The sequence below is a fragment of the Jaculus jaculus genome, chromosome 15 (genome assembly GCF_020740685.1).
Source record: "Jaculus jaculus isolate mJacJac1 chromosome 15, mJacJac1.mat.Y.cur, whole genome shotgun sequence".
In the NCBI taxonomy this organism is placed as follows: Eukaryota; Metazoa; Chordata; class Mammalia; order Rodentia; family Dipodidae; genus Jaculus; species Jaculus jaculus.
The window spans coordinates 35,120,322-35,147,139 of record NC_059116.1 but is presented as its reverse complement, the minus strand read 5'-3'; the positions used below and the strand labels follow the sequence as shown (position 1 = coordinate 35,147,139).

At 49.6% G+C, this 26,818-nt stretch overlaps 1 protein-coding gene and 1 pseudogene across 1 annotated transcript in view; both read right to left on the bottom strand.

Annotated features, from left to right (window-relative positions):
- Positions 1–2,935: 2,935 nt before the first annotated feature.
- Positions 2,936–26,818, bottom strand: part of Thop1 (thimet oligopeptidase 1) — a 32,085-nt gene continuing 8,202 nt past the window's right edge. The window contains exons 3-13 of the mRNA XM_004654924.2: positions 13,676–13,824; positions 11,499–11,612; positions 10,963–11,065; positions 9,973–10,133; positions 8,874–9,009; positions 8,167–8,533; positions 7,797–7,998; positions 4,452–4,638; positions 4,216–4,344; positions 3,753–3,889; positions 2,936–3,304 (exon numbers count right to left, since the gene is read on the bottom strand). Coding sequence (XP_004654981.2) covers positions 3,149–3,304; positions 3,753–3,889; positions 4,216–4,344; positions 4,452–4,638; positions 7,797–7,998; positions 8,167–8,533; positions 8,874–9,009; positions 9,973–10,133; positions 10,963–11,065; positions 11,499–11,612; positions 13,676–13,824 — 1,841 coding nt within the window. The 3' untranslated portion in view covers positions 2,936–3,148. The remainder of the gene's footprint in view (positions 3,305–3,752; positions 3,890–4,215; positions 4,345–4,451; positions 4,639–7,796; positions 7,999–8,166; positions 8,534–8,873; positions 9,010–9,972; positions 10,134–10,962; positions 11,066–11,498; positions 11,613–13,675; positions 13,825–26,818) is intronic.
- LOC105943801 lies at positions 19,228–21,233 on the bottom strand (annotated as a pseudogene).

Below are 26,818 nucleotides of genomic sequence, written 5' to 3'. Positions count from 1 at the left end.
GGCCTCAAACTCATGGCGATCCTCCCACCTCTGCCTCCAGAGTGCTGGGATTAAAGGCGTGCACCACCACGCCCGGCCAAACTTTCAACATTTTGTTCAGCTAAAATGTATGCGGGGAGGGGCTGAAGAGATGGCTTAGCAGTTAAGGCATATGCCTGCAAAGCCTAAGGCACAGGTTCAATTCTCCCAGTCCCACATAAGCCAGATGCATATAGTGGCACATGCGTCTGGAGTTCATTTGCAGTGGCTAGAAGCCCTGGCACACTCATTCTCTCTCTCTCCTCCTCTGACTGTAATAAAAAAAAATAAAATCTTAAAAACTGTTATTTTTTGGGAAAACTGAGCATGCCCAGAGAGGTTCCTTTCCACCATCTTTAAAAAAAATTAGTGGGCCTGGAGTGGTGACACATGCCTTTAATCCCAGCACTCGGGAGGAAGAGGTAGGAGAATCACAGTGAGTTTGAGGCCACCCTGAGAATACAGAGTGAATTCCAGGTCAGCCTGAATTCTAGGGCTGGAGTGAGACCCTATCTCAAAAAATCAAATAATAAAATAAATATACATTTTGGAGGGCTGGAGAGATGGCTTAGTGGTTAAGGTGTTTGCTTGCAAAGCCAAAGGACCCAGGTTTGATTCCCCAAGATCCACATAAGCCAGATGCACAAGCTGGCACGTGTCTGTAGTTCTTTTAGTGGCTAGAGGCCCTGGCACACCCATTCTCTAATAAATTAATTTTAAAAGTCATATTAAGTTGGGCGTGGTGACACATGCCTTTAATCCCAGTACTCAGGAGGCAGAGGTGTGAGGACTGCCGTAAATTCGAGGCCACCCTGGGACTACATAGTGAATTCCAGGTCAGCCTGGGATCAAGCGAGACCCTACCTTGAAAAACAAAATCAGCAGGGTGTGGTAGTGCACACCTTTAATCCCAGCATTCAGGAGGCAGAATGGGAGGATGGTTGTGAGTTCCAGGCCAGCCTGGGCTACAGCAAGACCCTACCTCAAACATACAAAAATTAGGAAAAAAAATTAGGGAGAGAATGGGCCAGGGCCATCTGCCACTGCAAATGAACCTGGACACAAGCACCACTTTGTGCATCTGGCTTTATATGGGTACTGAGGAATCAAACTTGGGCCATCAGGCATTGCAGAGAAGTGTCTTTAACTGCTGAGCCATCATTCCAGCCCCCCCCCTTTTCATAAAGTTTTTATTGCCTGTGTTTGTGTGTGGGGGGGGTGGGGGGCACCAGGACCTCTTGCTGCTACACAACCATCTGGCTTTACATGAGTACTGGGGAACTGAATCCAGGCCATCAGAATTTGCAAGCAAGTGCCTTTAACCTCTGAACCATCTCTCCAGCCCCTGTTCACCATCTTTAAGAAGCAGGCTGAGGGGTGGCTTAGTAGTCAAGGCACTTGCTGGCAAAGCCAAAGGACCCAGGTTTGATTCCCCAATACACACAGAAAGCCAGATGCACAAAGTGGTACATATATATCTGGAGTTCATTTGCAGTGGCTAAAGGTCCTGGAGTACCCATTCTCCATCTGCCTCTTTCTCTCAAATAAATGATACCAAGCTCTGTTAAGGAAGCCAGCCTCAAAAAATTTCAATGTCTGGAGGATATTTTGGGTAAAATAAATTATTCAAGTTGATCCTTTCTTTTGCTGTGGTTACTATATTTAAAACTGTAGCCAGACATGGTAGCACACACATTTATTCCCAGTACTTGGGAGGCCAAGACAGGAGGATCACCATGAGTTCGAGGACACCCTGAGACTACAAACTGAATTGCCAATTCAGCCTGGGCTAGAACGAGACCCTACCTGGGGTGGGGTGGGGAAAGTAAGAAATTGTGTGTGACTGTTTAGTAAATGCATCAGCCTGGTTCCATCTGAACCTTGAGGTGAGCAAGACATGGTGAGGGTCTGCCATCTGTTGGAAGCGTCCGGTACTGCAGTCACCTGACACCACTACACTCTGCCATCCTTTTTGAGACAGGGTCTTATTGGGCTGGCACTTGAAATCTCCCTGCCTGTCTCTCCATTGCTAGGATGACAGGCAGGTGCACACTACCACCCCTAGCTTTGGATCACCTTTGAAGGGCACTGTGTCAGCTTTCTGCCGCAAATACCTAAGATAATGAGCTTACAGAGGCTTAAGATGGACAGCCATTTGGAGATTTCAGCCTGTAGTCGGGTCTCCCTCAGCTGATCCCTTCTCCAAACCGGGGGATAACAGAGACCCTCCTCAAGAACACATGACTGTGGGCACAGCTGGCAAGAAGCTAGAAACTCAGGGCTGGCACTATCCTCCAAGCCCACACAGCCCATACTTAGATCTTCGTGACTTCAGTAGAGACCGCCCCGCCTGCAGGGCTTGGGGAGGGGGGTCACTTGCTGAGGTTCTTCGCACACACCACAGCTCAGCATGTGAATAGGTAGGCCCGAGGCCCATCCCCAGCTCCTGCGGGCTGGGTGGACCTTGCAGAAACTCACTGGTGTTCACTCCACCAGGCCTGTGGTTCCTGCCCTCTCATCCAGGCCTCAGGTAACCACAGTGATACTTGCTGGGGAGTGGGGATCAGTTAGGGGGCCTACTATCCAAGAACACTCTGCAGGTGCCCAAGGCTCTGAGGCTCCAGACAGTGAAATGCAGGCCCCAAAGCCCATGGCCAACCAGCTGATTTGGGGGAGACCAGCTTCTCTATGGGCCTGGGCTACACCCCATCCCAAGAGGCCAACCTGGACCATGGAATCAGGACACAGACGTATACGAGGGGCAGACCTAGCACTTCTCTGGTCTGCAAATGGTCCCTCCACCAGCTTTGCTGTCGTGGCCTGAGCCCTCAGCTAGCTAGGCTGTTCTCAGAGACTCAGGACATCACAGCCCAGAATGCTCAGGGCATGGCACAGCAGGACAGAGACCAGGCACGAGTCCCATGTGAAGTGTTTAATGGCGGCATCTCAGAACCATCAACACACTAGGGTGTTGCCCAGGGAGACGTTAGTGCAACAAGGAGGCCCAGGGCTGGAACCTAGGCCCGGTCCCAGGGACCGAGGAGCAGAGCCTGTGACACCGGCAGCCGCCCATCCATCCTGGGCTGGAACTAAGGCACAGGGAGCGGGTGGGCTCTGCGGGTGGGTGCTGTCAGCAGGCAGCTGGCTCACTTCCCTCCACTTTCAGGCCCTTGCTCAGCAGGAAGGCATCCTGCTTAGGGTCACGGCCCAGAAAGAGCTTCAGCATGGCACTGGCGTCCTGGGAGCCACCAGGCCTTAGGATGTTGGTGCGGTAGTCCATGCCAACCTGTGGGCAGAGGAGGACGGGTGAGGCACAGGGCAGCAGAGACTGTGTCCAGCCAGCCCTGTGGGTGGAGAGAGGGAAGTAGGGAGGTGCTGTAGATTTGGGGCAAAATCTCTACACACAAAGGGCTGGAAAGATGGCCCAGTGGTTAAGGTGCTTGCTGGCAAAGCCTAATGACCCAGGTTCAATTCCCCAGCACCCACATAAAGCCAGATGCACAAAGTGACACACAGGTTTGGAGTTCGACTGTAAGTGGCTGGATGCCCTGGTGTGCCCATTCTCTCTCTCAAATAAAAATAAAAATAAAAATCCCTGGGCATATGCCCACATACAGCTGCAAACAAGGCCTAAAATCCCTGCTGGGTCACAGAAGGGTTCCCCAGCAAAGCCTGGAAAGATCTGGCCCTGCAGCCTGAGGCTGAAAGACCCTGGGCGGACCCCCGGTGCTCACCTTAGGGCTCAGGACACCCTCCTGCTTGAAGCGTGTGTGGAACATGTCCATGGAGTACACCTCACTCCACAGGTAGCCGTAGTACTGAGCATCGTAGCCTCCTGCCAGGTGGCCGAAGGTGGCAGGCATGTTGGTCCCTACAAAGGCCCAGAACAAGGCTCAGGCCCCAGAAGAGCATACCGGCAGCTGCACCCTGTGAGCAGGGCCTGTCACTGCCCACAGGGCACTATGGGGTGCACAGCTGTCACCTTGCCCTCCATCCACTCCAGGCTGGTTGTTACATAAATGCCCCAGATGTGACCTGGTGACCCTGTGAGCCATGCCTCTTGGGAGGGCCATGAGGACAACACAAGGACACAGGATCTCTGGCTGGGACCACAGGCCTGAGGGGACGAGCAGTACAACCAGAGTGAGGCCCAGGTGGGAGCCACACATCTGAGGTGGGCATGACTTGCAAGGCTACCTGGCGTGGCAGGCACCCCGAGGATCTCCTGGCAGAGGCGGGCGTATTCCTCCGCAGGGTCTGCATCTGTGTGGGTGTGTAGGGCCTGGTCCACCTTGGCCAGGACGATCTGGCGCAGGTTGAAGAGACCTGGTTGGGGAGTCAGGGAGGTTGGAGGGGGCCTCGGAGACCAGGTGTCATCATCCTGACACCCCAAATGCACCCTCCCCCACTGCTGGTGGCAGGACCGGCCGCACCTGTGTTGGCCTGGCGGGACTTGATGAGCTTGTCTAGCAGCTCCTGTGGCACAGCACTGCCGGTGCGATAGTGCTGAGACATGCGCAGCAGGGGCTCCTTTTCCCACACCCAGTTTTCCAACATCTGCGAGGGAGCCTCTACAAAGTCGCGTTCCACATGAGTACCACTGAACATGGCAAACTCCGCCTGCAAGACACAGGCAGAGCCTCAGGACACCTCCTCCTGCCACTGCAGAGAGACTCAGAACGGGCTGAAACCACAGCCACACCCGCACTTGCCTTGCTGGCCACCCACGCTTCCCCCATACACCTGCACCCCATGGGAACAGGTAACCCAACATGGCATGACACAAAGCAAAGTTCAAGTTTATAGACCCAACTTTTGTAAGGGAAAATCTGCTAATAAAAAACATGGTGGGAGGGGATATGATGGAGAATGGAATTTCAAAGGGGAACGTGATGGGGGGGAGGGAGGGTATTACCACAGGATACTTTATTTTTCATTTTTTTTAAACTTGAAGAGGACCTTTTTTTTCCTCAATTTTTTAAAAAAATATTTTATTTAGCTACTTGACAGTGAAACAGGGAAGGGGGGAGAAAGAGAGAGAGAGAGAGAGAGGGAGGGAGGGAGGGAGGGAGGGAAAGAATGGGCATGCAGGGTCTCCAGCCACTGCAAAGGAACTCCATATTCATACACCCCTTTGTGCATCTGGCTAACGTGGGTTCTGGAGAATCGAACCAGGGTCCTTTGGCTTTGCAGGCAAATACCTTAAGTGCTAAGCCATTCCTCCAGCCCTTTTCTCAATTTTTTTCTCTCAATTTTTATTAACATTTTCCATGATTATAAAAAGTATCCCATGGTAATATCCTCCCCCCCCCCACTTTCCCCTTTGAAATTCCATTCTCCATCATATCCCCTCCCCATCTCAATCAGTCTCTCTTTTATTTTGATGTCATGGTCTTTTCCTTCTCTATGATGGTCTTGTGTAGGTAGTGTCAGGCCCTATGAGGTCTTGTATATCCAGGCCATTTTATGTCTGGAGGGAGCACGTTGTACAGAGTCCTACCCTTCCTTTGGCTCTTACATTCTTTCTACCACCTCTTCCGCATTAGACCCTGAGCCTTGGAAGGTGTGATTGAGATGTTACTCAGTACTCCAGTCACTTCTTTCCAGCACTAGGATACCTTTTGAGTCATGGGATACTTTTTATAATCATAGAAAATATTAATAAAAATTGAGAAAAATAAATAGATAAAAATTAAAAAAAAAGACATGGTTAGCCAGGCATGGTGGTCCATGCCTTTGATCCCAGTACTTGGGAAGCAGAGGTAGGAGAATCATTCTGGGTTCAAGACCCTACTTTGAAAAACAAAACAAAAAATACAAATAAGCCGGGTGTGGTGGTGCACACCTTTAATCTCAGCACTTGGGAGGCAGAGGTAGGAGGATCACTGACCCTGAGACTCCATAGAATTCCAGGTCAGCCTGGGCCAGAGTGAGACTCTACCTCAAAAAGAAAAACAAACAAATAAATAAAATAAATAAAAAGACAGGGTTAAATAGTATTTCTTTTCTTTTTCTTTTTGTTTTTTGAGGTAGAATTTCATTCTAGCTCATGCTAACCTGGAATTCACAATGTAGTCTCAGGCTGGCCTTGAACTCATGGCCATCCTCCTACCTCTGCCTCCCAAGTGCTGGAATTAAAGGCGTGGATCATCACACCTTTAAAATAAATAGTATTTCTTGAACAGGAATGAGGCTCAGCAAGAAACAAACACACAAGGCCACACAGTGTGGGACTCCATGAGAGGAAATGCCCCAAACAAATCCAAAGACAGGAAGTGTGAGTTCATGGGTGCCAGGGGTGGGGTTACAGCTCATGGAGACAGGGCTTCATTTGGGATGATGTTCTGTAGTTAGCTGGGCATGGTGGTGCATGCCTCTACTCCCACCACTCTGGAAGCTCAACTAAGAGATCACTGTGATTTTGAGGCCAGCATGGGCTATAGTGATACCCTGCCTTGAAAAACAGAAAGAACGCCTGAGCCAGAGTGAGACCCTACCTCGAAAAACAAAAACAAAAACAAAAAAAAAGAAAGAAAATCCTGGGGCTGGAGAGATGGCTTAGCAGTTAAGGTTCCTGCCTGCAAAGCTAAAGAACCCAAGTTCAATTCCCCAGTATGCATGTAAGGCCAGATGCACAAGGTGGCACATGTGTCTGGAGTTCCTAAAGATCCTGATGCACCCATTTTCTACTTGCCATCCTCTCTCTAATAAATAAATAAATAAAATATTTTAAAAAAAGAAAATTCTGGAGCTCAACAGTGTTCAGTGGTGCACAATATGGTCAAGTGGACAAGCAGGATGAGGAGAGGAGCGACTCAGCTTCACTCCTCAATACTGAACAGGTCAGGCGTGGTGGTGCACATCTTTAATCCCAGCACTTGGGAGGCAGAGGCAGAGAATCACCATGAGTTCAAGGCCACCCTGCGACTACATTATGAATTCCACGTCAGCCTGAGCTAGAGCAAGACCCTACCTTGAAAAGTGAAAATAATAATAATAATACTGAAAAGGCCAACAACAGCCCAGCATGGTAAACAAAGTTGTGATACCAGCCTGAGCTAGAGTGAGACAGTCTCAATGCACATACACAAATACATACACTCTGTCCCTCACTCAAGCTTCAGTTCCCATGCTCCTGTTGGGCCTGCTAATATTCTGACTGCCGTGAGGTGGGTGAAACATGGGTATAAGCCATGAACCCAAGGGTAGAGGAACCAGACTTGGGGCACAGAAAGCATAGGAGGCCACTATGGCATAAGGTCCCCTGTACCATGACCTCTCTAGATTGGACACAGTGAACACAGTGCACTGCCCAGGCTCAGCTGGAGGCCCCACTGCCTCCCAGGTCCCCAGGCCTTGTAGTTCAGACTTACTAGGTACCCAGAGTGACACAGCTTTGTCCCAGCCACACTTTCAGGCAAAGCACACCCACCATCTCAGCTCTGGGAGGAGCTCCAGGTTGAACTATGTCCCCAAAGCCACCAAACACTGTGACTGTGGAGACAAGAGTCTGTACAGACGGCAAACAAGGATCCAGGACTGCTCCTGGCAGTCTGGTGTCCTCAAGTATCAGGACACAGAGCCAGAGGAAGGCCTCAGACACAGGAGCCAGCCTCCACCCTTGCTGTCTGCCTTCTGGTTGGGAAAAAGCCAGTGGGCACAGGAGCCCCTGGCACCTGTTTAACAGCCTGAGACGCTGGCATGAGGGGTGACAGCATCACCCTCACCACAGGGTCGTCCCACGGAGGAGAGGGGACCCCATGAGCCGTACCACGTACCTGCGAGCAGAGCTGGTGCATCACGTGACCAAACTCATGGAAGTAAGTCTCCACCTCATCGTGCTGCAGCAGCGAGGGTGCATCCGGTGTGGGCTTGGTGAAGTTGGCCACCATGGCTGCAATGGCGATCTGCCGGCTGCCATCTTGCCGTAGGCAGCCAGGCTGCAGGCCAAAGCAGGCTGCATGCCCATACTTTCCCTCCCTGAGGAGCAAGACGGGTCAGCAGGATTTGAGGGACAGCAGGATTCCCAATCCCTCTGCACAACTGCTACAGAAAGGGGCTGTGCCACCCAAGGTTCTGCACCACGGGTCCAAGATGATTCCCTGAACAGACCACATCTCTGGAGTTGTGGGTTAGTTCCATGCTCACCTGGGGTGAAGGTCCAGGTAGAACTTCCCGATCACCTCCCCTGAGGCGGCGTCTCGCACAGAGTACAGCCGCACGTCCTCATGCCAGGCAGCAGCGCCGTCCTCCAGGGCGAAGCTCAGCCCCAGGAGCTCCTGGTAGATGGCCAGCAGCCCGCGTGTGACCACCTGCATAGGGAAGTACTCCTTGAGTAGGTTCTGGTCCACGCGGTAGCGCGTCTCCTCCACCTGGTTCATGTAGTAGCGCATGTCCCAGGCGTGGATGCGCCCGTCGAAGGGCAGCCCACGCTTCTCGCACTCGGCCTTCTTCAGCTCCAGGATCACGGCCCGCTCCTGCTCACCCAGCGGCTTCAGCTTCTGCGCCAGCTCATCTGTGGGGAATGCATGTTACCCTCAGCTCTGTGTCCACCTGCCCCCAGGGGAGGGAGGGAGCAGGGGGCAGCCAGGTATCATCAAGGCCTACACCTATCACCACAGCAGCCCAAAGACTGATCTATCAAGGCAAGAGCAACTCTATGTGGAGGCCAGGGTCACAGACCCAAGCCTCGCCCCCAAGTCTGACACCTAATCCTGATGCTAGTCACAGGGCTTCGGGCTGAGGGATGGAGTTGGGCAGGGACAAGCCCCAGGCCAGCAAAGGAAGGATGAAGCCCTGTCCCCCAGACTTCCCCTAGGCCAGCCTCCATAGGGGCCCATGGGGCGCTGCACTACCCAGGAAGGTGGCCACAGTCTTGCTGGTCTTGGCCATATTCATCTCCAGGACATAGTCAGCATGTGTGGGGAACCCCAGAAGGCTCGACTTCTCTGCCCGCAGAGCCACCAGCTCCTTGAGGATGGTGCAGTTCTCCTGTGGGGACACAGCACAGGGTGGGCATCCCTTCCTGGGAACCAGGCTCCTGCTTGCCTGTGCCCTCTGCAAGCAGCCACTTGCTGACCTCCCTTGCCCACCCACCAGGCTCTGTGAGTCCCAGAGTTCCTTTCAGGACCACACCAGAAAGGAGTCGGGGGCTGTCCCCAAGACACTGTTGTGCCAAGGACACTGACTGTCCAGGTCTGGCCCTGCCCAATCCTGCCCCACATAAAGCAGACCCTCTGGCATGACGGGGGCTGGGAAATGCACATGACAATCCTGTGAGCCACCAGTCACAAAAGCTGAGGCAGGCACCCTCCCAGCACCCATGAAGCCCTGGGCTCACCTAGAACTGCAGAACAGTGGGCTGGAGCTGCAAGTGAGCTGAGCACCCAGGGGGAGTGCTGACAGCCTGTGCCCAAGGTACCCTGGGGACCCTTCAGACCCCCTCTTGGCACACCTTCTCTTAGCCACTGGGACCATAGCCTGGGGGTGAGGATCCCTGAGGGTTCTTACAGGCTGCAGTGCCATGGCCTCCCCGCAGCTTACATGGTGAGGATGATCCTCCCCAACCTCTGGAGAAGTAGAGACCCTGACTCAGGGTGGGGGTGCAGGCAACGTGCTCACAGATAATTCCTAGAAGGCAAGCTGCCCCTATCAGAGCCCCAGCCCTGCTTCCAAGAGGTGGAGGTCCACACTCATGTGGAAAGCACCCCAAACTCTGCAGAGGTTGTCTGGGACTCCTAAGGTATTCTACGACCAGCACAGTGTGGCTTCAGCTCACTGAAGGGAGAAAACAGGCTTTATTTTCCCTTCCTGCTGCAGCTTAGATCTCTTGCACACAGAACCTACACGGCCCCAGGGCCACAGTGTAAACGCTGGGCTGTGGAGATGGGCTGGGTGGAAGAGTGGCACAGTGCCCACAGGAGACATTCAGTCCTGCAGGGGAGGCCGGCTTACCTCCTTGCAGCGGGAGTTGAAGGCCTCCTCCACCTTCCGCCGTGTCTCAGGCACATAGCACTTCTTCAGCAGGGGGAAGTAGTGGGGGTACTTGAGTGTGACCTTCAGCTTGCCATCCTCAGTCTTCTCCAAGGAGTTCAGGAAGTCCTCTGGGAGCCCACCTGTGGGAGCAGAGGCAGGAGGCCGAGGGAGCAACAGCGGCTCAGGACAGCTCTAAGGCCCAGGCCTGGCCAATGCTAGACCTGCAGAACAACCTAAGGGCACAGCGTGACCTCAGCAGGATGCCCTCGGACACAGAAGCTAGCACCAGCACACACAATCAGAGAAGCACACTAACCACCAGAGAGTCAGGGTACACTAAACACCAGCACTAACAATCAGGGAGTCAGGTTATACTCAGCATATTGGCAGCCACAATCAGAGCCAGCGGGCTCTTGGGTGGCTCCAACACAGCCCCCGCACCTGCCTGCTGTCACAGGCTGCTGTCCCCACCAGGCCCGCTGCAGCCAGCACACTCTCCTAGCTACTCTCAGATCTGACCCCCTTGCCGGGTGCCCACAGACATGGGTCAGAGCAGACCAAGGAGCTGTTCCGTGAGAAAAAAGCCCCACATGGCTCAGAAAGCCTTCACAGATAATCTCCACAGAGCAGCCAAGCAGACCTCCAATGCAGTGAGCCATGAACGTGAGTAGAGGGTGCCCCACCCAGGTCATGCTCATGGTAAACTGCTCAGACATCAGGCCCTGAGACTTCAGTGTTCCCAATGTGTAGCCTGAAGTGAGGACTCATTCCAATCACATGAGGCCAAAGATAACTCCACAGGGCAGGCAGTCATGGGGAGGAGGGGGTACCCCTCTACCCTCCAACCTAGCAGCAGGCCGAGGCAGTTTCTCACAAGGAAGTATATGCAAGTGGGGTGTCTACAGAGCTCCCTGCCCTGTCTTCAGTAGCAGGCCGTGCAGAGTGACAGAGCGAGGGTGGAGACCGTACCTAGCTCGTCGCGCGTGAAGGGCAGGAAGGTGGTGTCCTCGTTCAGGTTCTTGTTGAAGTCGATGCACAGCAGGCTCAGCTGCTTCTTGATGCGCTTGACTTTCTGCAGGGAAGGAGGATGCAGTGTTGGGAAATGGGACACAGCCCTCCCAGCCTCACCTGGTCTCTCCACAGAAACCATAATACAGGCTCATGCCCACGACTGGTTCCATCCCTCCCACTCCAGTGCCCAGCCTGTGGTTCATGGTGCTCAGGCCCAGCCCCAATTTTGGGATGGCATCCAGCCATGTTCTCAATGGCGTGGCCAGTCTGCTCATGGACTTCGCCTCCCCTAAGTACTTTGGCCTCAGTACAGTCCCTGCTCTGCTCTACCCACCTGTGCCCATTCACGTCAAGCCAGCCCAGGGAGGGTGGTCTTCGGAAACCCCAGCTCAGGGCTAAGCAGTATGAGTGATGCCCACATTCCCAGGTGGCGCACCAGCTGCTTCACACAGCCAGGTGCCACCCGCAGCTCCCGGGGCTAGGCCCACACTCACCTCCTGAGTCTCCTTAGGCAGGTGGAGCCCATTCCTCCGGCCCAGCTTGATTAGCCGCTCCAGGTACCGTGCTGCCTCTGGCCGCAGCCGGAGCGAGTCTTTCTGGACTTTCTCCTGGAAGCAGCCGATTGTGTGCTCAGGTGAGACACTGGGAGCCCTGAACACTGACTAGGAGGCCAGGGAATCCCATCATCCTTGGTGGTTAGGGGACATAATCACACAGCAGAGTGTGGGACCAACCTTTCACACTAAGACTCAGGAGGATCACCTTGTCATACCAGCCTTTAGGGGGCTCACATAGAAGCAGGGTGACCTGAATGCCAGCAATTCTAGCCCTGATGTGGGAAGATCAGGAGCTCAAGGCCAGCCTCAGCTATCTAGTGAGCTTGAGGCCAGGCTAGCCTGCACTTCAAGAAACAACAACACAGGGCTGGGACAATGGCTCAATCAGTAAAATGTCTGTCACACAAACATGAGAACTGAGTTCAAATCCCCAGAACCAGGCATGGTGGTGCACATCTGTAATCCCAGCACAAGGAAGGTGAAGATAGGAAGATGCCTGGGCTTGCTGTCATCCAGTTTAGCCTAGTTGGTGAGCTCCATGCCAATGAGAGACTCTGCCTTTAAAAATCAGGTAGAAGCGGGGCCTGGTGGCACACACCTTTAACCTCAGCACTCAGAAGGCAGAGTTAAGAGGATCAGTGTTGAGTTCAAGGCCATCAAGACTACATAGTGAATTCCAGGTCAACCTGGGCTAGAGTGACACACACACACACACACACACACACACACACACACAAAGATAGAGAGCAACTGAAGGAGGCACCAACACTGATGCCTGGCCCCCATATGCGCAGGCATGTATGTGCACATGCACCGCACATACAAACGTGCCCTCACCTGGACGTGCATATATACATACAACACACACATACAAAAACCAAACAAATACCACAACAGTAGAGCAAGAGCCACAGGTCTGGCTATCATGCTCCTGGGCACTTATCCCAGAGACATGCCAACTGTGCTCATAGGACATGGGTACTGGAACAGCTTTGGCTGACAGAAGCCAGAGTGAACATGAGCAAGACCGTGAGGTGTGCCAAAGTCAACAACTGCGCCATGTTTGTTTTCCTGCTTCCAAATGAGCTGGGCTAGGCTAGGGTTCTGCTGACCACACCCCCAGCCCTCACTGTGGGTTCCAGGCAGGGGCTCTACTGCCCTCATTTTCCTTTCTATTTTGAGACAAGGTCTTACCTAGGTTGCCTAGGCTAGGCTATTGAGAGCTTTCTGCTTCAACCTCCCAAGCTCTGTGATGACAGGTCTGGGCTCTGCCCTCTGCCTAGTCATCATTTTATGCCTTGTGTCAATTTTACAACTACATGGCAATCTCTAGGTGCCTCAACAAAAATGGAATTTCAAAAACTCCTTAGATGGGTGTGGTGGCACATGTTTTTAATCCCAGCACTCAGGAGGCAGAGGTAGGACGTTTGCTGAGTTTGATGCCAGTGTGGGACTACAGAGTGAGCTCCAGGTTGGCCTGGGCTAGATCCAACCTCAACCCTATCCTCCCAAAAAACCTCCTGACACAGGACACTCCCAGTAAAAGCTGTGGGAGGTAGGAACCCCATCCCCCGCAGAGGCTTTCCAAGCAGCTGTCCTTGGCTCACATGCACGGGCTGGTGTGGCTAAGCACTTACAGTGCAGGCCACATAAAGGCAGAGCCCCTCCTGCTCTCCACCAATACTATGCTTTCCTCTGTGCTTCAAACTCCCGATGTTACACCATGCACAAGTCTTAGCAGCCATAACCAGTGTCCCCAGTGGTAGTATGTGAGGATGGCATACCCCCCCACCTCAGTGGTCCTATGGGAGGATGGCATTCTCTGCCCACCACTGAACCATTGAACCACTGAGTGGTCCTACAGGAGGATGGCTCACTGAGAGGTTCTATGAGAAGATGGCATTCTCTGCCCACCACTGAGTGGTCCTATGGGAAGATGGCATTCTCTGCCCACCACTGAGTGGTCCTATGGGAAGATGGCATTCTCTGCCCACCACTGATTGGTCCTATAGGAAGATGGCATTCTCTGCCCACCACTGATTGGTCCTATAGGAAGATGGCATTCTCTGCCCACTACTGAGTGGTCTTATGGGAAGATGGCGTGCCCTACTCACCTGCAGCCACACAATGCGCTGGTATACGTCTTGCCTCATGCTCATCTCCACATCGAACTCTGACAGCTTCTTGTCAGCCTCTGTGCTGGCTGTGCGGATGTCCTTGGATGGGGACACATGCTGGGGGAAGTCCAAAATGTTCCTCTGCACTAGACGGGGAGACAACAGGGACTGGCATGAGACAGGTGTGAAGTAACTTTGATCTTCCGGCCACCTCTGTGGACAGGAGATTGGATCAGGCACTGGGACAGAAGCTCTGTTACTCCAAGCAGATGGGGACCAGGACACAGCCAGCCATAAGGACTAGGCCAACAAACTCAATTTTTTTGTTTGTTTGTTTGGTCTTCGAGGTAGGGTCTCACTCTAGCTTAGGCTGACCTGGAATTCACTATGTAGTCTCAGGGTGGTCTTTAACTCATGGCAATCCTCCTACCTCTGCCTCCCAAATGCTGGGATTAAAGGTATGCACCACCATGCTGGGTTTGACAAACTCAATTCTAAGAGCCCCACTGGCAATGGTTTCCTGCAGAGGCACACACCAAATTATGCTGACTCATGCACTGTGAACAGGAGGCAGAGAAGTCAGGCATGGCGGCTCACACCTGTCTTCCTCGGGAGGCTGAAAAAGGAGGACTGCAAGGAATTCAAGGCTAGCCTAGGTCACACAACAGACTCTCCCTCAAATAAAATAAAAATAAAATGGGCCCGGCATGGTGGCGTACACCTTTAATCCCAACACTTAGAAGGCAGAGGGAGGAGGGTCACTCTAAGTTTGAGGCCAGCCTGAAACTACATAAGTGAATTCCAGGTCAGCCTGGGCTAGAGGGAAACCCTACCTCGAAAACCCCTCCAAAACAAAGGTAGAGTGGAGGGGGGCATAAGCTTGAACTTTCAGCCATTGTCCTGTAACCCAGCACCATTGCTACCAGGCATAAAGCCCAGAGGAACAGGAGCACATGTAGTTATGGAAACGTGAGCATGACCAACAGCAAAAGCAAGAACCCAGCGCTCATCCACAGACAGACAGCAACTCTGGACTATCACATAGCCAGGAACAGGAGTGAGGCTTTAACAAGCCAGTGTGGGGGACCCTTGAGGACTCCGTGCTCAGTGAGAACCAGATGCCAGATACAAAAGGCCACAGCGTGAAGAAACCTTAAGCTAGGAAATGTTCTGAACAGGTGACTCCTGAGCTAGGAAATGGATCTACGGATGCTAGGTTAGGACAAGATGATGATGATGATGATGTCTAAAGGACAGAGTGAAGCATCCTAAAGTAGATGGTGATGGCCAGCAGCAGGGAGTACACTAAACCCCGCCAAGTGGCAGACCTCAGTCAGTCACTGTACTGTGTGTGTCACTAGTGCAGTTCTTAAAACAGAGCTGGCACGATTCTCACACCTAAAGTTTGGTTACTTCTGCGTAGATGGTCCACCTGGCAGTTAAACTTGCCAGGGCCTGGTGGGGAGTTCCGTTCACATAGAAGGCTCAGGGCAGGAAGTGCTGTTCTTTGGGACTTCAAAGGAGGGCCAGAACCAAGGGCTAATGGAAAGGATCTGGCATGAGGAGCTGCACAGGGTCAAGGTACAGGGGTGCACAGGCCACATTCAGGGCTTTCATCATCAGGGTAGTGGGAGGCTGAGGGGACTACAGGAGAAGAGCCAAGAACAATTTCCCTCCCTCCCTCCCTTTCTTGAGAGAGACAGAAAGGGCTGCAGGGATGGCCTAGTGGTTAAGGCACTTGTCTGCCAAAGCCAAAGGACCCAAGTTCGATTCCCCAGTACCTATGTAAAGCCAGATACACAAGGTAGCACATGTGTCTGGAGTTTGTTTGCCATGGTGAGAGGCCCTAGTGTGCCCATGCTCTCTAATAAATAAATTATTTAAAAAACAAAACAAAACTTGGGCTGGTGAAATGGCTTAGCAGTTAAGGTGTATGTCTGTGAAGCCTAAGGACCTCAGTTCAATTCCCAGGACCCACATAGATGCACAAGGGAGGGGGTATGCTCTGGAGTTTGTTTATAGTGGCTAAAGGCCCTGGTGCACCGATTCTCTCTCTCTATGCCTCTCTCTCTCTCTCTCAAATAAATAAATAAAATATTAAAAAACAAAAACAAAACTTGCCGGGAATGGTGACACACGCCTTTAATCCCAGCACTTGGGAGGCAGAAGTAGGAGGATCGTTGTGAGTTTAAGGCCACTTGAGACTAAATAGTGATTTCCAGGTCGGCTTGGGCTAGAGTGAGACCCTATCTCAGAAAAACAAAATAAAACAACAACAACTTTAGGGCTGGAGACATGGCTTAGTGATTAAGGTGGTTGCCTGCAAAGCCTAAGGATCCAGGTTCAATTCCCCAGAACCCACATAAACCACATGGACAAGGTGGCACGTGTGCCTGGAGTTCATTTACAGTGGTTAGAGGCCCTGGTGCACCCATTCTCTCTATATATCTACCTCTTTCTCATAAATATAAATAAAAAACTTAGAAACAAGAGAGAGAGAAAGAAGCAGGGCACGGTGGCACACACTTTTAATGGCAGCACTCGGGGGTTGGGGAGCCAGAGGTAGGAAAATCACCATGAATTCAAGGCTACGGTGAGAATCTACAAAGTGAATTCCAGGTCAGCCTGGGCTAGAACAAGACCCTACCCTGAAAAAACAAAAAAGAAGCCAGGCATGGTGGTGCATGCCTTTAATCCCAGCACCTGGGGAGGCAGAGGAAGGAGAATTGCAGTGAACTCGAGGCCACCCTGAGCTACAGACCCTACCCTGAAGAAGAAAGAAGGAAGAAAGAAAAAAAAAGAAAGAAAGAGAGAAAGAAAGGAGGGAAGGAGGGAGGAGGGCAATGGCACACCTTTAATCTCAACATTCAGGAGGCCAAGGTAGGAGGATTACCATGAATTCCAGGTCAGCCTGGGCTAGTGCGAGATCTTACCTTGAAAAACCACAAGAAGGAAGGATGGAAGGGAGGGAGGGAAATGCGTATGTCTAGTCCCCCATCACTGCAAATGGAACTCCTGATGCATACAACACTTTGTGCACCTGGCTTTACATGGGTTCTAGGACATCAAACCAGGGCCATCAGGCTTTGTAAGAAAGTGCTTTTAACCACTGAACCATCTCTCTAGTCCATCTTTCTTTCTTTGTGTGGTGGTTTGATTCAGGTGTCCCTCACAAACTTATGTGTTCTGAATACTTAGGTTCCCATCTGGTGGCAATCTGACAATTGAAGCCTCTTGGAAGCAAGGCATTAGGGTGGGCTTATGGGTGTTCTAACTAGCTTCCCCTTTCCAATGTTTGGCACACTCTTCTGTTGCTATAGTCCATCTGATGTTAGTCAGGAAGTGAGGTCCACTCTCCGCTCATCTCATCATTTTTCCCTGCCATCACAGAGATTCCCCTCGAGTCTGTAAGCCAAAACAAGCCTCCTTTTCCCTCCTTTCCTTTCCCCCACATGCTGCTCTTGGTTTGTTTTTTTTTTTTTTTTCCCCTAGCAATGCAACCTGACTTTAACACTCCCTCCCCCTCCCAAGGCAGGGTCTCAGTTTAGTCCAGGCTGACCTGGAACTTACTGTGTGGCTCCAGACTGGTCTCAAACTCATGGTGATTATCCTTATCTTTGCCTCCTGAGTGCTGGGATTAAAGGTACGCTACCATGCCTGGCTTAAATTTTATTAATTTGCAAGGAGACAGAGAAAGAGAAATGGGCACGCAAGGGCTTCCAGCCACTACAAACCAACTCCAGATGCATGTGCCACTTTGTGTACCTAGCTTTAAGTGGGTACTGGGGAACTAAAACTGGGCCATCAGGCTTTGTAAGCAAGTACCCACAACTGCTAATCCATATCTCCAGCTTCCATCTTTCTTCTTCTTCCTGTCTTTTTTAAAATTTTGTTTTTATTTATTTGAGAGTGACAGAGAAAGAGGGAGGGAGGGTTGGAGAGAGAGGGAGGGAGAATATGAATGAGCATGCCAGGGTCTCCAGCCATTTCAAATGAACTCCAGATGCATGCACCACCTTGTGCATCTGGTTTACATGCAGAATTGAGCCTTGAACTGGGGTTCTTGGGCTTCACAGGCAAGCGCTTAACTACTAAGCCATCTCTCCGGCCTTGCTTTTCTGTTTTTTGAGGTAGGGTCTCACTCTGGCCCAGAGTTACCTGGAATTCACTATGTAGTCTCAGGCTGGCTTGGAACTCACAGTGATCCTCCTACCTTAGCCTCCTGAGTGCTGGGATTACAGATGTGTGCCACCAAGCCTGGCCCCATCTTTCTTTCTTTCTTTCTTCCTTTCCATTCCCCGCCCCTCTCCTGCCCTCCCATCCCTTCTCTTTCCCCCCTTCCCTTCTTCCTTCCTGTTTTTTTTTTTTTTTGAGGTAGGGTCTTGCTCTAGCCCAGGCTGACCTGGAATTCACTTTTGAACTAACAGCACTCCTCCTACCTCAGCCTCCTAAATGCTGGGATTAAAAACATGTGCCACCTTACCCGGCCTTTTTTTAAACTCTTCATAAGACATTTATTTATATGAACAATTCCTAGCTCTTGATTTAACCGCTACGCCATCTCTCCAGCCCCCTAGCTCTTGATTTAATCTAGAGCTTTTAAAAGACCAAAGATCTTATACATTTGAGTTTGAAAAGCTGTTTCTGCTATTAGTCAGAAATAATTGTCTCGTAGCCAGCGTGGTGGTGCATGCCTTTAATCCCAGCACTTGGGAGGCAAAGATAAGAGGATCACTGTGAGTTCAAGGCCACCCTGAGAGATTACATAGTGAATTCCAGGTCAGCCTCAGCTAGTGTGAGACCCTACCTCAAAAATAAATAAATAATTGTTTCTGTTTTCTGGATTACCTGTTCAAGTAAGCCAAAAATAAAATGAAAGTTTGTTTTCCTGACAGATAAGAAAACAATAGAGCATCCTGAACTCAATCTTTTTTTTTTTTTTTGTCTTTTGAGGCAGGGTCTCATCTTAACCCAGGCTATCCTAGAACTCACTCTATAGCCCACGTTTGTCTTAAACTCATGGTGATCCTCAGCCTCCCAAGAGCTGGGACTAAAAGTGTGTGTCACCACACCCAGTGAGAGTTGATTCTGCTGGTGAAGATTATCTTCAGCTTTGTCCACTGTCCCATTCAAATCCTGAATGAAAATTCTAACACCTTAATTCTTTGCGGAAAATTATTAACTAGCCACTTAAATGGGTGTAGAAAATGGGCATCTTTCCTTCTGCCTTGGAACCAGAATGCTTCAACTTAACATTGATCAGGTAAAGGGAAGCTGTGGCAAAGTCTGAAGGGACTGGCTCTAAGCAATCTGAAGTGAGACACATACTCACAGGGGACTGAGAGAGCACAGACTGGCCACCTCTCAGTTCCAGAGGCCAGCTGAGCAGCAGCAGTCTAAAAGCCCAAAGAGGGGCTGAGACACTCAATGCCTTTATTATGTGTCCAAACTAACACATTATTCTGAATTGGGGCTGGGGTTTTCTTGAGTTTGGTTGGGGATATGTGCAAAAGAGGATGGGCAAAGAAGTCAATCTCCCCATCACCACCTCAGGCCAACACAAACTGTGGGTTAGTAAGCAGCGTTTTAATGCCTTTTGCGACAGTTACAACTGAAGTGGCAGGGTCAAGCTTGTAGGTGTTGGCATGCTCCTTCTTACATCAGTCCCAGAAGACAGAGATGCTCCCATACAGTGGCAATCTTCCAGAGGGATGGGGCAGAGCTCCACGCCCCTGGAAAGCAAAGCAGGGTAAAACTGTCTAGCAGGGGATTGCAGCAAACCAGGGAGTCCCCTTCAGCAACAACGAACACTAGATCCTTATGTACAGCTGCGTGCGTGCGACCTGCAAAAGGCAACACATAGGGCTTCACGTGGCACTTGTCTGTCTCTGTGTCAAAGACTGTATAAGTCAAGATGATTTGGTATAGAAGTCCAGATCATTCTCCTCACCCCCTAGTAAGTAGGTAATTCCACCGAGGTTGGCACCAATGGCCCGACACAGCCACCTCTAGCTGAGTTGTCTCTGTCCACACATTGTCACCTCCCTGGTAATATGACTGTGTTGGGGAGGGTATCCTGCAGTGTCTTGTCACCCAGTGAATAAATGAATCTTTCCAGGGCACATGATGGAGCCAGTCCCGAGGCAAAGGTGCACACCACTCCCAGTCAACAGTGGGATTACTGCACTTCCACATGTGTCGTGGGCTGGATCTGCCCACCACATATAAGTCTCTGCCATGGTTGCAGGCTGCAGTGATCTGGTGACACAAGCTGTTCTGTCCACTTACACTGATGGAGTAAGTCATCTTTTGCACAGTGCAAGGACACAGAGAGTACGTTCGAGATGACTCCTTCCCAATAAGGTAGACGTGCACATTTTCCCCAATGTCCTTTAAGCTAGTCCTGAGTGACTCTGCAAAAGCCTTTCTTTTTTCTCTATTAAAATTGGTCCAGGCTTCTATGGCCTCTGTGGGGTTCTGGGAACACAGAGCTCCATCTGAGATGGTATCAGTAACTACTTGGTGGGGCAAGAGGAGAAATTCATGTGCTCTGTGGCTGGACAAGGTGTGTCTTGGCACAGTGCTTGGAAGCAGGGTAGAGCTCAGGATCACAATGTCTATTTGCCTGCCACCTCACCTGAAGGCTGAAGGTAGTTTCCCACTTGCACTGTGCAAGCCAAAAACATCCCCCAGAGAGGGTTGTCAGCTGATACATTTCTGACACCTCATACATCTCCTGTAGCTCATCAGCTCGAAGTTTCACAGTCCCATGGTAGATACAGTCAACCAGGAGCTAGGAAACAGACTCACTGACATCCTGCAGTACAATCACCCTGTTGTGGGCTTCCTTCAAGTTAGAAGTGAACATGAACCTGAAGTACTAGCTCTGAGGCAAAAGGACCAGCTGTGGAGCTGAAACTCCCAGCCCTCCACTTAAACGGTGACATCAGCAAAGAGGCCCTCTTCTAGACACAGCTTCACGACGCCCTGAGCCACTCTGCCAGAGTGGGACGGGTCTCTGGTGTCCGTCTGTTCTTCAGCATCCTCATCTTCTCCCCAGCCTCTGCTATATACTGACCTAGGCCTACGTCCACATCAGAGTTTCCATACCTGCCAGTCTTGCTTCTTCACCTACATTCCCTCCTTTCAACCCAGTGCCCAGAACCTGAAACCCTGGCACATCTTTTGCTTTCTTTTTCAAGGTAGGGTCTCCTTCTAGCTCAGGATGACCTGGAATTAACTCTGCAGTCTCAGGTTGGCCTCAAACTTATGGCAATCCTCCTACCTCTGCCCCCGAGTGCTGGGATTAAAGGCGTAAGCCACCATGCCCGGCTTCCATTTTTTATTTTTTTTTAAATATTTTTGGGAAGATAGTGGTGTAGGTACCCTGCCAAAGCAGCCTGGGGGGGGGGGGGAGCCAAAAAAAATCTCAGCAAAATACACACTTTTATTAAAAAGTGAGGTGCATAAGAAATTGAAATGGCAGCGGAGAAGTAGGAGAGCATCCAGAGCCCACACAGGCGGCAGAAGCAGCTCTGGAACGTCCGCCGACCATGGCGCCAGAAAGCCGCCAGGCTCGGCTTGAGCCGCATGAAAAGCCAGGTGAGGGGAGCTTCTACTCACACTGGCACTCTCTGCAAACTTAAGAAATGTGAAGGGAGAGAGGCAGTGAACCACAGAGGAGCAGATCACAAGGTAGAAGAACATGTGAAACAGCAAGAGAATTAGAGCCTCATTGGCAGCTTCCCCGCCCCCATCACCAATGCCCGGCTCCAGCGAACAGAGCAGCAGTCCAGGGACCCAGTCATGCCAACTTGAACCGACAGTGGGACCCAAGCAGGAGCAGAGGTAACTGGGATTATACCAAAGAAGGGCCTCACCTGGTCACAAGCTGACTTGGAATCCTCAACAGATCAGAAATCTTAACCTCCTTGTTGTCAGGATTAAGGGTGTGGGTAGGGCACCACACACCCTAAGGGACATTTAGAGGATCTGGTTGTTATAATACCTACTCTTGGATAAATACTCTGAACTGTTTTTCCTTGAAAGTGTACATGCTAAATTTTAGAATCTGCCTGCATTTTGTTCCACTCAGCCTACTTGAATACTCTCATAGCAGGCAAACCCAACACCTAGGGTCACTTTCGTAGATATTCTGAGAGTCTTGAGAGCCACACCTAATGCCTTAAGCTCCTACCCTGAAGTTATATAACATTAGATTGTCTGATACATCTAGTAATACCCAGCTAAGTAAAAAATCCAACCATTAACTAATCCAGGATGCAAAAATATATACATTATAACACAAGAAACACCAAAAATCAAGATAATATAAATCCACCAGAAAGTATTAATGCATCAGAAATGACCTCCAGTGAGATTGAGTTAGAGGAAATGCCTGAGAAAGATTTGAAAAGAATGATTATATCAAAGAAGTCAAAGAAGAAATCAAAGGAAGAGGAAATCAAAGGAATCAAAGAAAACACAGGAAACCAATTTAATGAAATAGAGGTCAATACTACACATAAATAAGGAAATAGAAATAATAAAGAAAAAACAGTCAGAATTACTAGCAATGAAGAACACAGTTAATGAAATAAAAAAACTCTGTAGAAAATCTCACCAGTAGAATAGATGAAGGACAGGACAGAATATCTAAGTTAGAGGACCAGGTGGCAGATCTAATACAGTCCAACAAAGAGAAAGAAAAACTAATAGAAAAGTATGAGTGGGAATTTCAAGATATTTGGGACACTATGAAAAGATCAAACATAAGAATTCAGGGCATGGGGCGGGGAGAGAATTACCATGGGATTTTTTTTTTATAATCATGGAAAATTTTAATAAAAATTAAAAAAAAAAAAAAAAAGAATTCAGGGCATAGTAGAAGGAGAAGGATTTCACTCCAAAGGCATAGTAGGCATCTTCAACAAAATCACAGAAGAAAACTTCCCCCAAATTGGGAAAGAGGTGCCAATGCAGATACAGGAATCCTTTAGAACACCAGCCAGACAAAACCTGGAAAGAACCTATCCTCGCCATATTATAATCAAACTAACCAAACACACAAACCAAAGAAAAAATATTGAAAGCAGTCAGAGAAAAATCAAGTTACCTACAAAGGCAAGCCTATCAGGATTGCAGCAGATTACTCAACACAAACTTTAAAAGCCAGAAGGACGTGGAGTGATGTATTCCAAGTCCTGAAAGATAACAACTGTCAACCAAGGTTACTTTATCCTGCAAAACTATCCATTCAAATAGACAGAGAAATAAGGACATTCCACAACAAAAGCAAGTTAAAGGAGTATTTGAAGACAAAACCAGTTCTACAGAAAATACGTGAAAGAATCCTCCATGCTGAAGAAAAAGAAAAGCACACACATAAGGAACCAGGAAAAAAAAACAACAACTCAAATACTAGTTAACACAAGAGAGCAAAGGTAAAACCAGAAGAACTACAAAAAAATGGCAAAAATGAATACACACCTTTCAATATTATCTCTTAATATCAATGGCCTCAATGTCCCAACCAAAACGCATAAGTTCGCAGACTGGGTTAAAAAGTAGGAGTAAGCCAGGTGTGGTGGCGCACACCTTTAATCCCAGCACTCGGGAGGCAGAGGTAGGAGGATTGCCATGAGTTCGAGGCCACCCTAAGACTCCTTAGTGAATTCCAGGTCAGCCTGGGCTAGAGTGAGACCTTACCTCAAAAAAACCAAAGGAAAAAATAAATAAATAATAAAAAATAAAAAAGCAGGAGTAATCTCAAAGAACCAACAAGAAAGCACTAGAGCTGTCAAAGTTTAGAAATGTCATACAATACAAGATCAGTAAATAAAACTCAATAACTCCTTCCACCTTTAAACTGCTTCTTTTGCGTATTTATCACATCAACAAGAAAAGTAACAAACACAAATACTGAATACTTATTTTTCCAAAGTTTCCGATTTACTTTCAGAAGAGGATATCCAACTTTCAACAGTATAAACCATAAATTTAACCTAAAAGAAGTGCAGAGAAAACCCAATGGGCTTCAGCACCCTTCAGAGTGATCTGACCAGTTCTAAAGGTGCTGCAGACATCAAACATCACGGGCCTGTATGACACTGACCAGTGAAAGAAAAGACAACAGTTTGATCTTACTTGGGACCATAGATGCAAAAACTGCAGAAAACGAAATCCAGTATAGTCTTTTTTTTTAAAAACTATACATCGTAACCAGGAGTTTGTCAAAACTCATGAGCACAGATTATGAAAAACATCATTTCATTTTGTTTGTTTATTTTTATGTATTTATTTGAGAGTGACAGACAGAGAGAAAGAAGCAAAGAGAGAGAATAGGGGCACCCGGGCTTCCAGCCACTGCAAACGAACTCCAGAGGCGTGTGCCCCCTTGTGCATCTGGCTAACATGGGTCCTGGGGAATCGAGCCTTGGACCGGGGTCCTTAGGCTTCACAGGCAAGTGCTTAACCGCTAAGCCATCTCTCCAGCCCACATCATTTCATATTGAAATCATGTATAACTCTAACAAACACTGTTTTGATTATGCTAATTATGAAGCTGGTATACAATTTTTTGAATAAAGGCATATTGTGATTTAAAAAAAATAAAAAGAGACTGATTGAGATGGGGAGGGTATATGATAGAGAATGGAATTTCAAAGGGGAAAGTGGGAGGGGTATTACCATGAGATATTTTTTATAATCATGGAAAATGTTAATAAAAATTGAGAGAAAAAAAGCCAGGCATTAGCTGGGCATGGTGGCGCACACCTTTAATCCCAGCACTCCACTCAGGAGACAGGGGTAGGAGGATCACCATGAGTTCGAGGCCACTCTGAGACTACATAGTGAATTCCAGGTCAGTCTTGAACTAGAGTGAAGCCCTACCTCAAAAAACCTAAATAAATTAATTAATTAAAATAAATTTGTATTTTTTTGTGAGGAGAGAAAAAGAGGGAGGGAGAAAGAGAGAGACGGCATGCTAGGGCCTCTTACAAACCACTGCAAACAAACTCTAGATGCATGTACCACTTAGTGCATCTAGATTTACATGGGTAGTAGGGGACGGAACCCAAGCCAACAGGCTTTACAAGCACACACTTTAGCCGCTGAGCCATCTCCAAGTCCTCACTGTGGTATCTTCATTGCTCTAGCTTTCCTGAATCTTCGTATGTGGCCCAAGGCAATCCTACCTCAACCTCTTAGGACACAAGTGGTGTCACCTCCAGCTACCATGCAGAGCAGGGGGGAACAGCAGCAGGAGTAGAAGGTGGGAACATGAAATGACAACTGGCACCACCTTGTCCCTGTGCAACTCCTATGAGACAGGGAGCAAAAGAGCTCCTGCTTGATGTGTGGGCGATACTGAGGCCTGGAGCTGGGACACAGTCCTTCAACCCTCCATCTGAAGACAGGGCAGATGAGTTGTCTGCAAGGGACTGGGCCATCTCAGCAGCAAGCACCTTGGGAGTCTGGCCACCACAGCCATGCCTTGGGAACACAGCAGGAAGGGTCTCTGCTAGACTCCAGACAGGGGGTCCCTTGTTTGGAGCTCCCTGCTATAAACCTACATGAAGAGCTCAGAGACACAGTGTCACTAACCTGACCGGGTACCTCAGCCAGCCAGGTGCTACAGAGAAGAGTAGGACATACTGGGTGACAACAGTTATTCTGGGACAAGGTTACACAGTCCAGTGCAGAAGCAGGGTGGTAGGAGGAGGACATGAGGGGACACTATGGTTGGAAGAGGCTCATGGTGTGACATGAGGCTACACCAAAGAGCCATGGCAGTGGTGAGGTCATTCTGAGGGATACCAACCCCAGGGATACCAGGTCAGTAGGCTGCCTCTGAGCAAGCACTCCTGTCCCTCTCCATGAGGCCACAGTCCATGGCTACTCTGATCTTCCAGCCTCCAGGGCCCAGAGACGACAAAAAAAAAAAGCTTTCTACCAAAGCCTGAGTTGGGCATGTTGTTAGACCAGCAGAAAATGAACCAAGTGACAGAGAGCAAGGCATGAGGGACTGGGGAGGCGGGGGGGTGGGGGGCTCCCTAGGAGTTGAGGCAGAAGACTGAGACTAACTTGGGCTGCACACAGAAAGTATGTCTCAAAAGAAAATAGTAAGGCTGGGGAGAGATAGCTTACAGGTTAAGGCCCATGCCTGTGAAGCCTAAGGACCCCAGTTCAATTCTCCAGGTCCCATGTAAGCCAGATGCACAAGGTGGTGCACATGTCTGGAGTTTGTTTGCAGTGGCTAGAGGCCCTGGCATGACCATTCTCAATCTCTCTCTTCTCTGTCGCTAATACAAGTAAATAAAAATAAAGTCTTAAAAACAAAAAAGAAAGAAAGAAAACAGTAGGGCTAGGGAGACTTGCTGTTCAAGCTGGAGGACCAGAATTCAATCACCAGGCCCTATGGAAAAAGCTGAAGCCAGGATGGGCTTCTGTGACCCAGCACACTGACTGGGCATCAGGGCGAGCACACAAGGACAGTGGAGGACAATTCAGAGCAAGAAACCCTGCCTCAACTGAGGTGGACAGTGAGGACCACCCCACCTATGACCCCCCCCATGTGTACTTGCCATGCTGACCACGTCTGCACATACACGTAACCATGCACACACAAAAAACAGTGAAATAAAATTTGAAAGCAAAACAGCAGGCGCTTGGGCTGTAGGGATGGCTTAGTGGTTAAGGTGTTTGCCTGCAAAGCCAAAGGACCTAAGTTCGATTCCCCAGAACCCACGTTAGCCAGATGCACAAGGGGGCGCACACATCTGGAGTTCATTTGCAGTGGCTGGAGGCCCTGGCGTGCCCATTCTCTCCCTCTTTCTCTGTCAAATAAATAAATAAATAAAATATATGAAAAAAAAAGGAATATTCCTCCTTTGAAAAGAAACAAAAAACCAAATAGCAGGTGCTTGAAAGGCTGGGGCTAAGGAGGCTAGGCTGGGGTACATAGTGAAATTCTGTCCCAAAACACAAAACAAAGAGAAAGGGAACTAAGACCAGGGTGGTGTTTAGCAGTTCACACAGAAAGCCAACACCTTCTGAGACAGGGAAAAGCTGAGAAGGGACTCAGGTTTCAGGGCTGTTGCCAGAGGTGGCTCCCTTCCTCCCTCCTACTCCAGGCTC